Source organism: Eutrema salsugineum, unplaced genomic scaffold, assembly GCF_000478725.1.
Source record: "Eutrema salsugineum unplaced genomic scaffold, Eutsalg1_0 scaffold_2, whole genome shotgun sequence".
NCBI classification, from domain to species: Eukaryota; Viridiplantae; Streptophyta; class Magnoliopsida; order Brassicales; family Brassicaceae; genus Eutrema; species Eutrema salsugineum.
The window spans coordinates 14,415,094-14,428,099 of record NW_006256829.1 but is presented as its reverse complement, the minus strand read 5'-3'; the positions used below and the strand labels follow the sequence as shown (position 1 = coordinate 14,428,099).

The 13,006-nt window shown below is 38.1% G+C and overlaps 1 protein-coding gene across 1 annotated transcript; it reads right to left on the bottom strand.

Annotated features, from left to right (window-relative positions):
* Nucleotides 1-6,106: 6,106 nt before the first annotated feature.
* Nucleotides 6,107-11,011, bottom strand: LOC18016613 (respiratory burst oxidase homolog protein C). The gene is made up of 11 exons (XM_006401964.2): nucleotides 10,435-11,011; nucleotides 10,106-10,262; nucleotides 9,982-10,030; nucleotides 9,773-9,886; nucleotides 9,264-9,695; nucleotides 8,781-9,167; nucleotides 8,490-8,701; nucleotides 8,309-8,411; nucleotides 8,147-8,220; nucleotides 6,358-6,884; nucleotides 6,107-6,248 (listed from the first exon to the last, which is right to left on the bottom strand). The coding sequence occupies exons 1-11, from the start codon at nucleotides 11,009-11,011 to the stop codon at nucleotides 6,139-6,141; spliced, it is 2,742 nt and encodes a 913-aa protein (XP_006402027.1). The 3' UTR covers nucleotides 6,107-6,138.
* Between the last annotated feature and the right edge of the window lie 1,995 nt (nucleotides 11,012-13,006).

Here is a 13,006-nt window from a genome sequence, read left to right as displayed (position 1 = left end):
GTTGAGACTTAGTAGGAACTGTATCTTTGATGGATTTGCATGGAACCATACTAAATCAGGAATATACACGGTTAAATCCGGATATGACCTGATTAGAAAAAAAAATCTTGAACAGAATTTGGATGTCGTGAGAGAACCGAGTATCACAGCCCTTCAAAACTACGTTTGGAAAGTACGGATGCCTGGAAAAATGAAGCATTTTATGTGACAAGCTTTATCAGGATGTATTGCTACTTGCCAAAACCTAACCTACATGCATATGGGAACGGATAAGAGTTGTCCTCGCTGTGGGAATCCTGAAGAATCTATTAACCATCTTTTGTTTTTATGTCCCCCGGCTTTATAAGTCTGGGCGTTATCGGATTTTCCGTCTCTTTCGGGTCTCTTCCCAAGTACCTCTATTTACCAAAATATGAGCTTTCTCTTTTGGAAAACAAAAGAGTTAGGCATGACAGATCCTCAAAATGATATTTATCCTTGGATCTTGTGGTATATTTGGAAAGCGATGAACGACAAGATTTTCAACGGGAAAGAAATTTCCCGGTAGATACTTTGATCCACGCCAATGTTGAAGCAGAAAGTTGGAAGATTGCAAACCAACTGGAAGAAGAAGAGGACGGATCAGACGAGCCTTCGCTCACTCCTTTGCTCCTGATTTCTTTACCCGATGCCCAGAGGTTCCCGATTTCTCAGGTTGATGCATCATGGATAGGCAACGGCCTGGTTAATGGGTTCAGGTGGAGTCTGAAGGAGGAGAGGGGTGGTGAGACCTTTGGCCTTCAGGGCTGTCGGAGAAGCCTATCGGCCCTTCATGCCGAATTGGAGAGCCTTTTATGGGCTATGTCTTGCGTGAAAGATAGAAAAATGTTATCCGTACACTTTCAAACCGATTGCATGGATATGATAAACATGTCTGAATCACCATCGGATTGGTCATCATTCTTATCAGAGTTGGAAGCCTTCCGCATCATCTGGGAAAGCTTCTTGGATTTCACTCTCTCCCATATCCCCAGAAGTTCAAATGTCCGAGCAGATAGTCTTGCAAAAGGAGTTCGAGTAAGAGGCTATATTTTCTCCTAAATTATTCATACCGAGCCAGTTGAGAACGGTTTTCAGACCAGTTCTTTAACGGGCCAAATGTGATGTATTTGTTGGGTTGTGGAAAAAAAACCAATGTAAATACAACACATCAGATTTTTCACTTCACAAATAATAATATAGATATTTGCCGTCTAAAAACCTGTTAACACCCGATTAGTCCTTGACTAAGCTAGTGGTTGAATTGGTAGACGATGGTTTGAAATTATTTCAAAACAAATTTAAGCTTTTATATAAAATAAAAAATTTGTTTGTGGGTTTGTGAGATTAAAATATATGGTTTTATGTTTAATATTTTTGTTTGTCAGCTCTACCAAATTAAAATGTGAACGTTACGGTTATCATGTTAGACCTCTATTAATTTTCAGACTAGTTTTGTTCTTAATTGTTTACTTGGAATTAATCCATACTGTGTGCAGGATAATATTTATTTTTAAATTTTTAAAGATTTAATTTTAAAATTTCAGTTAAAATTGGTTGGCATGTAAATAACTATGTATATATAAATGTTACACAATTAATATTTATGTATGGCTAAACATCACATTAATAAAATTGTTTCATAGCTGTACGATTTAATATAAAACTAATTTTTAAATGTAAAAGTGATGTGATGTAATATATACATATTTATAAACATGAATTAGAAATTTAAAAAGTATATTCCTAGGATAGAAATTTGATTGTGATTGTTTTTATCTGAGATCAAGTTATCACTTTCTGTTTAATGAATTCTATAATATGTCTTACTAGTGTTTATATATAGATTATCAAAACTGACCAACCCGTGTACTTAATCTGTTTCATAATAGATTAAAATATTTTCAGACCAATCCGCGGAAAATTACTACAGTTTTGAATCTTAAAACATATTTCCATTTATTTATTTAAATATAATTGGATTGACTTTCAAGTATAACATAAAATTAATTATAAAAATCCAAATGAAAATATTACAATTTTAATAGATTTTTTCCTTGAATATATATGGATTGATTATTATTTAAAGTAATAGAATATACTGTATGTATTTCAATATCTTAATAATTAAAGAAACTAAATACACTTCTGATTTATATCCTCTTCAATAATTTCAAAAGACATTTTTATCCTTTTTTATTTCAATTATTTCTTCATATTCGTAATGACATTTCATGTAATATTTTATAAAACAATGTTCAGTTTTTAAAATGGCTGCTTAAATAACAATATAAAAGAAAATATGATCCTTCGTGAAGTTCTTCGGAATTTGAGGGCCATGTATTACAAGGTGTTTGGAGCACGATTTCAAGTTACTCCGTTAAACAAAGCTAGAAGATTTAAGCCTCAAATGGCTTTCGACAAGCCTAGTAAATGGAGGAAAGCATATCAACCAAAGTGGAACCACACGACCATAAGTGAAAAAAAAAGCAGAGAGGAGACCAGTGGATGGACCAAAGCTCGTCGCGGCGGCCGGTATCGAGCCAAACCCGGACGCATCAGTCGTAGCGTCCGATCTAGATCGCCTGGCAGACGCAGTTGGTGGTACGAGCGGCCTCGTCCGGACTGCAGAAGGAGTGATCCCAGCAACCGGCCTCGATCGCCGTGCTGCCACCGCCGGAGGATCAATCGGCCTCGGCGGTACCACCGACGAGGAAGCACCGGTGAAAGTAGAATGTCGCGGACGACTTGCAATACACTCCCGTAAAAAAAAAAAAAAAGGAAAAAGGTTAGGCCTTTTACCCGACGCCATCGACGAAAACGCCGCCATCACCCGGTCAGCAGAAAATTCCACCCACCTACGCCTCTGCACCGACCTAAGCTTGTCGAGAAGCGGCTCATAGTCAACTATTTTGATTCCATCTCGGTGCGATACTAAAAAATATATATATATATATATATATATATATATGTATATATACAGTCATAAAAATCGCCAATCCAACCAAAACACGAAGCAATCAACAAAATTCTCCTAAGAGGCCTTACCAGGAGAAAAGTTCCAGTCAGTTTGGTAGTTCTGGCCTGGAACGAGACCGGCCGTCTCGTTAGCCCGCACACAAAAGTAGCTGCGATCCCACCCGCCAACTTTGTTCGGCTTGTCAGAAGTGATTTTCAATCCCGCCTTGAAAGAAGCATAATAAGAGCCCGGTATAGTGGGATTACTCTTATGATTGGTGAGATCCTCGAAAAGATCAAGCGACACGTCAACAACGCTCTCCAACCCAAGAGTCAGCAGCACGACTATGTTCTGCACAGTCGTCGGGCAGATATGCGAGAACGCCAAATCCCGCCGATGACAATACGAGACAAACAGATCGGGAAGGGAGAAGCGCAGCCTGCATCTCGTAAAATAGGCCTCGCATAGGCATACAAACCCACCTGGAGGATGCCAGGGGCGATCATCCTTAGCGGGAATCCGGACCTCGACATCAGATGGAAACCCGCACCCAGAAATCATCGCCGAGATGGATTTTGAATCGCTCCAGGTTCCCGATCCCCCGTCCGCATAAGAAACCCGCGGAGGCTTTGGAACTTTGGATCTCAAGGGTCGCGGATTCTGATCGCCACCGCCCGATTGCCGTGCTCACCCCGACAGTGTCCACCGTCTCTCGAACTCCCGGTCTGAGGCGCTTTCTGTTTCACCCGGTCGATCAGCGGAAGATCATCCTCTTTGTCTTCTTCCTCGCGATGAGGAGAACCCGTATGCTCCGAACTGACCGCCGGCGAAGAACTCTCCGGGAACGTCTCACCACCCTCATTGCGGGAACCAGATTCGTCTGAGATTCGACCGAAATTCCGTCTAGAATATTCGCCAACGAAACACAAAAAATCAAAAACGGGAAAGAGAAGGAGAAGAGGAACGAAATCAAAAGAGCAAAAAGGAGAAGTCTCTCAGTTCTGTACGCGAAAGCAAAAGTGAGAGGAAAAAAGGGAAGAGAATTTGAATAGAGGAGGAAAAGAAGAGAAATAACCAATCAAGAGGAGAGCGATCAACACTTGGCAAAACCCTAATGATGACGCCGCTTCGATACTGTCCTCGAGACACGCAGAAATAAAAAGCAACAACAAAAGTCCCTTTATGTCCCAACGTGCTGATCACGCGCGAGAGTTTTGAGGTTTTCCGCGGGAGATCTCGATCCGTTTCCCACCTATACCAAAGCGCGAGGGAGTTTGTCCTATATCCCAACATACCACCAACCTGCGACGGGCCAAGCTAATCAATACTACGACTTCAGCGCATTCAACAACCTCTCATACGCCGAACTGGGGGGGCCTATTGTTGGAGGTGGGCTTAGCACCCCCAATTAGCTAGGCCCATCTTAAATAATAAAGCCCATGGATCAAGTCAACAGAAGCCCAGCCAAAGTCATCAGTCCAGTCAGCATGGCCCCGCCCAAATCGTCATCATCACGACGCCGATCTACAGTGTCTGGAGCCGAGTAGAGCACGACACGTGTAGAAGCAATTCGTCTACAGTGGCCTATCTGCGCAAGTAGCTCGGCGAAGGACCATCATCACTCACCGCCGCGGAGTGGTTCAAACGCGCGGCTCGAGATGCCATACCCGCAGGATGCGCTGGAGCTGCCACGTCGTCCCGATTTGGAGGAAACTCGTCTCCCAATCTCCGCTATAAATACTCCTCGTAGATCATTTATGAGGGGATCCAGAATTTATTACACTCTCTCTCTACATAAACAAACGCTTGTCACTCAGACCGAACTCGCTGTAACAGTATTTAGAACGCCGAACTGAATTCTCTTCAGAATTAGTACGAAACTCTAAATATTCTCTCTTTATAAAACCGTTTACTCGTCCGACCTGACCTATTTTCCTCTTCCAAACTAAATCATTCTTATTATACGGAAATCTCGCCTCCAAACTCATCATTACTCATCTTAAACATACTCAGTGATCACTCGGATCAACATAGCTTCACTATGATGAGATGGATACGCAGTCTTGCTTTTATTAGATTATTGCCTTCTTTTCTTTGTTTCTATGATGAAAACATGCATTGAAGTTTCATATTCCTTCTATTAAGCTCTGTTCCCGGTTCAAATGATACCTGTTTTATCCCTTTCCAATGTTTTAATAAGCTCTTCTCATTCTCATGTATTCTTCATTTTCTTCAAGAATGTTCAATTTCCTAAGAGGGCACACCAAACTTATTTATAAATCAACATATCACGCGCAGGATCTTAACTCAACAGGACCCCCAAGTTATGTGAAACCTTAGTGATTTGGATTTGGCCCTCATCGGTCCACACATGCAGCTCTGATATTCTATTTGTTATGTAAAATGTGTATTATAAACCAAATACTTAAATCTGCTATATATCTTTAAAGAGGGTTAAGTATGTGTGTGATAGAAGGATTATAATTTAAAGAGGGTTCGTTAATATTCATCTTCTCTCTTACATTTGTCATGTATCTTTTTGCGATGTCTTTTTGTTTGTATTTTGATGAACAATGAAATGTTGAACATTTCTTGAGAATTTTTGTTCATCCAACCATGTTCAACTGAAGGACTTTATAACTTCACTAATTAAATCCATACAATCTAAACTAAGAATACCATATGTTTTAGTATCATATAATTTCACTTCACATAAAAACATTACTCATAAAATTCAGAGTAAGAGTTTCTAATATATGCTATTTCATTTGTAACCTGTACTTTAGATCCTCAAATCTAAACTTACAAAAATTTGAAAATGATTTACAAAAGGTGGAGTTTGTGAGGTTAGATCTCAACACTCCTTATAGTCACCTCACTTGTATACAATCTCGCAATTCTTTCCACTTGTAAAAAGCCTTTGCTTCTTTTTGCACCGTTTTTGTCGACAATATAAGGTTACACTTTCCAAAGAAAAGAAAAACAAAAATTAAAACATACAACCAAAAAGCACAAAAGGAAATCTACAGTCAAGAGAGTGCATACATGTATACATATATAATTAAATAAATAAGAAGGAAAGTAAATACGAGAATTAGAACTCATGCTTCTTTTTCTCTTGTTGTTGTTGTTGTTTATGGCTTTTAACTCTTGTGTATCCTTTAGAAATTCTCCTTGTGGAAGGAGAATCTAGTGCTTGTCTTGTGGGTGAAATCTAAAGCTAAATGCCTTAGCTCCTTTGTTAATGCTGGTGCTCCACAGTAGAACACTCCTGCACATTTTTGTTGATTATTATTTCAAATATTATATATATTCTCTTAACTAATTTTTGTTTTTCTGTAAACGCGAGGATATATAATAGAAAGAAAATGTGAACTTACCAACTTTAGTATTAGGATGATCCATGGCTATGCGTTTGTAAACATTTCTCCAGTTAGGTTTAGCGAAATGGGACATAACTCTTGTTCCAGAGACAATATCAACGCCGTTCTTGGCATGGTTTAGTGACTGAAGCATATGTATTAGCGCGGAACGAGCGTCACCTTCTTCATAGACGCTTGTACAATAATTATGCAGCTCGATGACACGGTTGGTATCTCGTTCTGCGACCTCGTTCATAATATTCTTGAACCAATCGAAGGAGCCTTGCTCACGAGTAACCCAATAGAAGTAAGCCCTTCGCGTCCTAAAACTCTCTTTCTTGTTTTTTTGTTGTGGTGCACTTGTTCCATGTTCCATTCGGTTGAGTTGGGCTTGTTCCTTGGCCCTGATGTTGTTTACAATGTCTTTGACGATACTGATCATTGGTGTTGCTCCGATTCCGAGACCAACCAGTAGAACCACCTCGAACTTTTTGTAGTCTTGTGCTGGTGCACCGTACGGACCATCGATCAAGACTTTCGGGAAGCTGTGCAAATATAATAAGAGTCATTGCTATTAACAAAGGTCACAATTTGTAATTATGAGACAATTATATATTTTTCAACAAGACACTAACTAATGTGAAATGTATTGTTTAGGTTTCCCTATAAAGAACAAAAAAAAAAATTGGTCGAATATTATGTCAAAAATTTAAGAGAATATGTCTCTTTGCAATCGTATTTCGATATATCTTTCTTCGTTACTTGGATATTATTAATTTGTGTCTATTTTTAATGATGTATGATGTCAAAAAAAAAAAAAAAAAAAATTAATGATGTATATAACATCTTTTTGGTATGCTCACTTGCTCTTGTGACTTGTGTTTTTTTTTTCCCTGCTAGCTAGATCTATGCGCATATATATTAACTATAAGTAATGGTTAGATTTACTAGACTAGATAGTTAACATTTTTAATAGTACCAAAAGAAAAAACCCATAAAACAAAAAAAAAATTCTGGAATTCTTAAATCATTATACAATAATCACACTTATCCAAATACATTAATTTGGCATGTGTGAGCACTTAACCAAAACCAAGTATAAGTATAATAATCATATTCTAACTAAACATATTAATTTGGCATGTGATGAACACTTAAAACCAAAACTACGTACAAGTATATATTCGAACACCTGGATCTATATTACACCTACATTACATGTGATGTGCACCAAAAACAAAGATAGGAAACTATGAAGACAATTTAAAAGTCAGCATTTCTTCAACTTTTTTGTTCTTTTTAATTGATTTCGAAAATAATAAACTTGATAAAGTAAATAACCAAACCAGATCGGCAATATAATAAACATGATGAAAAAATATTTTATAAAAAACCCATTGAATGTTGACATAGAAAAAAACCAAGTAGAATTTGACCTATCACCCTCAATTATCCTATCACCCAAGATTTACGCGGTCACAAAAACACATGGAGAGGCAAAAACAACATCGTGCTTGCATGATATACCAAATAATGCGTCTCAATCACCTAAATAAAATAGTGATTATTGGTTAGGTAACATTAGTTTTTAAATAGTTGTAGTCTCCCACCACTTACTTATTTTGATGAATTAGTTACATTGTTTGAATTTGTTACCCTTTATACCTAAGCATTCAAGAATGCTTTTTGTAAGTGGATATCACGACTTATGATTCATTCTCTCAAAAACCTTCTAGAACCAAATCGTTTACGTGGACGCATTAATCAAACTTTGTCAAGATATAGTGGTTAGGATTGGTACACTTACTCGGGATTATTTGCACCGTGCATCATGTCGGCTCTAAGCAGACCACTAACTCCTGCTGGAGGTGGCTTACACACCTGAAACAACACACAAAACCAAATATATGCATATCAAACTCTTTAATGTTCAAAAAGAGTTGGTTAATTAGAGAGACTTTATAGAAACCTCAGAGAAGACTCCTTTGAGAGCTCGTGTCCAATCTCCAAGAACTCTAATGTGAACACTTAAGTAATCATCTTGTGGTGCAGAGGTTATTGAAAATGGATGCCTGCATCGGTATCGAATCGCGTTATGATTTAAAACTTATTAGCATTGCATAGAAAATATGAATTTTGGTTTGTCGTACCATTCAAATGGAGAAACAGCAGCGCAGTTAACAAACATGTATTGACCGCTCTTGTATTTGAAGTTTTGAGGCCTTGACAAATGCAATGCCAATACGTTTCCCGGATACAGTGCTACTTTCCTAGTAGTCACTGCCTTGATGGTCGACCTGAATGCTCGTATCAACCTTTCGCACGCGTATAGAATCACCGGTACAACCAAATACATCCATGTCTGGAACAATTCATGATTATGAGTTAGCTTATGTACCTTGTGAGTGGAAGAAGAAGAAGAAAGGAATTGGTTTAATTACCGTTTTGTCTTGCCAATCTTTTGTGAGATACAAGTAGTATCCATGAGCAACAAGAAGAATGTAGACTATGACAAACAAATGATGAGTGTACCAAAAGGCATTGAAGCTAGCTAGTTGCTTTAATGATCCTGGAAGTTTCAACTTCCCTCTTCTAAACCAAGGTGTGGCTAATGTGAAAGCAATTGACATTAACAGAACCATTACGAGCCCTGTTATACCTTCCACCGAGTTAACAAAATGCCAGTAGCTCTGTGGTTGCTCCTCCCCAAAAAACCTCCTTAAAGGCCTATATTGTTCTGGAGTTGCGTCTAGAAGCCGCGGGAAATCACACCCTAAATGTGCCCCGGCATGCATCGTTACTCCAACTATAATCCCCACCGCTATAACCTATCATTTGAATCCCTTTACGGTAAGAATCTCCCGAATAATCCGGAAAACAAAACTTTTTTGGAAATGGATATGTTTGTTTGTTTGTTTGTGTACCTTGTGGAAGTTGATATTGTCATCAAATGGGACAACAATACCCATCCTGGTCTTATTCCTAAGCCATGTGATGGTGTTTCTGCAAACAGGTAAAAGAATCAAAGCCATGTTCAACTTTACTGTTTCTGCTGCACCTTTGGCCACACACACACAATCTCCCATCACTGGATACACAGGACTACGCCTGTACTGGATGTATTTGTATATGAAGAGTATGGCCATAACTGTGAGCCAAAGCGCTATAACCCAACATCTTTGCCAGTTGTCTAGCACAAAAAATCGAAGGCCACGGTACCATCGCTTCAACGGGTTGCGGTTAAACGTTGGCTTAAGCCTCTGACTCATCATATGGCTCAGGTTCTTTCTCTCCCCAGTACTTGTTATTACAGACTGTGATGCAGCTTGCAAAAGAAGTGTCTCAAGACTCTCCAACTGTTTCAAGATTTATCACAAATGATTCAGACTCCAGCCATACACAAGAGAAAATTGAGACGGTTTTAATTACTTACCATTATGTATCCTATATTGTCTGGGTCCAGCTCTTCCATGATAAGTGCTGCATACTCATCAGCTCTCTTCTGGATTGTATTCAGATTGTTTGCAGAAGCACTAAGACTTATAATCTGTGAAAACAGAACAAGGCCAGAGCAGAGTTTTTAGCAGTGGAAGTAAGAAAAAAAAAAAAATATCTTGGAAAAGAAGATAACTCTACATCTACCTCTCTAACTTCGTCTTCTGTAAGTCTACCATCTGCATCTTTATCCACCCTGAAATTTTCATCAAGAACTTACAGAGAGATCCAGAGAAGAGAAATTAAAAAGAAGAAAATAAAAAAACTGTACATGTCAAAGAATGTCTTAAGCCGAGAATCGAAGCTTTGATCATTGATTTGTTCCCAGAATTCCTTTAGTTGATCTCCATCGATCACTTCCCCTGTTATATTCCTTCTTCTAGCCAATGCGTCGAATAGCTCCAACGCAAATTCCTTCGAATTCATCCCTGCATTATCAATTTCAGTTCAAACATTAGCAATTATTTCACAGACTATTCAAATACGCCACCGGGTAGGGTAACTGGCAGGTTTGCCTTGCAGCCACGATCCACTAGTTTCGACTCCAAATGTTAGCAAAAAAAAAAAAGCAATCACTTCTTCGAATCTTGATTTGTTTACCTATGCATTCACCGAATTTAGTACGAAGCAGCAATCCACCAGTAGTGGCCGTGATCTGATTGAACCGCTTCTCGACGGCAGACCAGCCAGCGCCACCGTCGGTCTTGCTGATAAACTTAAGTCCCTTCAAAGCGTGAGCCGCGGCGGATTTCGTCCGGTCTAACTTAGCCTGTCCTCGGCCTGGCTTTCTCGTACCACCAGAGACCGACGTAAGACGCTTGAGCTCGTGAGAAACAGAGGCCAGACGCTTCACCACCGTAGTTTTCTTCTCGAGGCGGTTCCGTTTCAGCAGCGTGAGCTCCGGATTCTCTTCCACGCTCGATCCACCTTCCGATCCCGGCGATTTCAGGCTGTTTACAGAGACCCTGTCGTCGTGAATATCTAACGTGAGGTCCACGTATGGCGCCGCCGTACGGGTTCTCTGGCTGTTCTCAGCCGTGAATCCGGAGTTCTTCATTGCCGGTTTTTTGTAGATCGGAGGTAATTGACCGCTCATTGGACCGCTCATGTAACCGCTGCTTCCGGCATCGGCGTCTGAGTTATAGCCTCCTGACACTTCAAAGCTCACTCTCTGCATTTTTTATCGCACTCTACTCTAAAAAATCTCTCTCGCCGGGAACTTTCACCGGGAAAACGAACAAGAGACGTTAAACGATGACGATGACGAATTTGTGGTTTCAAATTTGAACTCTGAAGTTGATCGGACCTCAAATGTCTTTGAGAGAAGCGATTCTCAAACTCATTTTTCGAAGTTTCTTAAGTCGGAGACAAATTCAGATCGGAATGAGAGAAACGTGAAAGTTTTCCGGCGGAATGAGAAAAACTCAGAGAATGTATAGTAGAAAGTGAAAAAAAAAAAAATTCAGAAGCTGGTTATGGAATCTTCCTAATTCAGAGGAAAATTTGTAAACGCAGACAGATCATTTTTCCCGAGAAAATGAGAGATTTGACCAATTAATTTTCCGGGAAAATACTTGATGTTCTTCTCTCTGAAAACTTCAGGGAAAGTAAACGATCTCGTGATTTTTTTGATAGGATAAAGAAAAATGGATTTATATATAGAGAGTGAAGAGAGAGGAGACGAGTAAAATTTTTTGAATAAAGAAGAGAGACGTGGTTCGACTTGGCCCACCGGATTTGTCAATTTGTGATGCAAAACATTTAAGAAAACCAATTGATAAGTGCTATAACGTGCATTTGTAATGCAATACATTAACAAAAAGAAAAAGAAAAAAACAAAGTTGAGTTTTTTTTTTTTTTGTTTAGTTAAATTAAAACAATAGTCCACTGTTTTTTAACAAGTCCATAGGGAATGTTTGAAACTTGTTAAATAATAGTAATTATAATTGGAAGTCAAAAAAACTATGATTGTATTCGATTGTTACCATTTTAAAATACAAAACAAATGTTGGCAAATACAAATTGCATACATATTGCATTTTTTTTTTAAAAAAAAAACACTGCACATCAGAACATGGAGGATTCCCCCATACATACAACAAAAATTGTTCATCCACGTTTGGGAGATTTTTAGCTGATTCGAAGTAAAAGAATTATACAAAATGACGAAGGAATTTAAGTTTTAATGGAAATGTGAATTGAATCAATACCGCTTCGAGTCGTTCATCTAAGGTTCTCCATCGGAGCGGCCAGCGTTTATTTTCTAGAGTTCTTTTTTTTTGGCAATATTGTTTTGTATTTTTGCCTTGTTCCATTGATTTTGTTATATAAGATCGCATCAAATACTATTTTTTTTTTAAAACAAAAACATTAGGACTGATGTATCATTTTTATCCCCAATTTATAAAAATTCGTCATATGCAGATTTCAGGGTCCCTGGAAAATTTATCATTGACAATGGTCATCAATTCACGAATAGCAGCTTGAAAAGTTTTTGTACCACTTAAGGAATAAACCTTAGCTTGGCAACCCCAGGACACTAAGAGTCCAATGGATAGGTAGAATCTTCGAACAAAATCATTGTAAATATGTTAAAGAAACGTTTTGAAAACAGACAGACAAGTAGGAAATTCGCATGTGCTATGGGCTTAACAAACAACATCCAAGTTAGCAATTTCGAAGACCGTAGTACAATTTTCGTTGGCATATAGAATAAAAGCAATAGTATCATGATACCATCCGAAGTTAGCATGACAAGTCCTACAAAGTTATTAATAAAGTAATATGTCGTATTTTTTTTATATACCTTTTTAATTTTGTAACTATGGAAATACATGATTATAAGATTTAAATTTGATAAATACATGATTATAAAAGTTAATATATTTATTTTTTTTATTTACTAAATGGATGAGTAACTTTGTCTAACTTTCAATATATATATTTTGCCTAGTTCGAATAAATGATATTGTTTAAAATTTGCAATTGTTGTGTGTATAAGTTGAAACATGAATCTATTTTTATGATTCAAAATATCAAAATTTGTTATTAAGAAACTGTTTAGGAGAATTTTGGTCATTTTGTGGGGGCAAGTCTCCTGCAAAACTAAGAAACACGTATAAGTTCGAAAAACATGATGAAAGTGTGTTTACTGAAAGCTCTTCAATGCTCA

Excerpts from the sequence above, each read along its gene's own strand:
- LOC18016613 (XM_006401964.2), bottom strand. The coding sequence starts at position 11,011 with ATGCAGAGAGTGAGCTTTGAAGTGTCAGGAGGCTATAACTCAGACGCC. Across the intron at positions 9,887-9,981 it reads CAGAAGACGAAGTTAGAGAG|ATTATAAGTCTTAGTGCTTC; the intron begins GTAGATGTAGAG and ends CTGTTTTCACAG. Across the intron at positions 8,702-8,780 it reads AAGATTGGCAAGACAAAACG|ACATGGATGTATTTGGTTGT; the intron begins GTAATTAAACCA and ends GAATTGTTCCAG.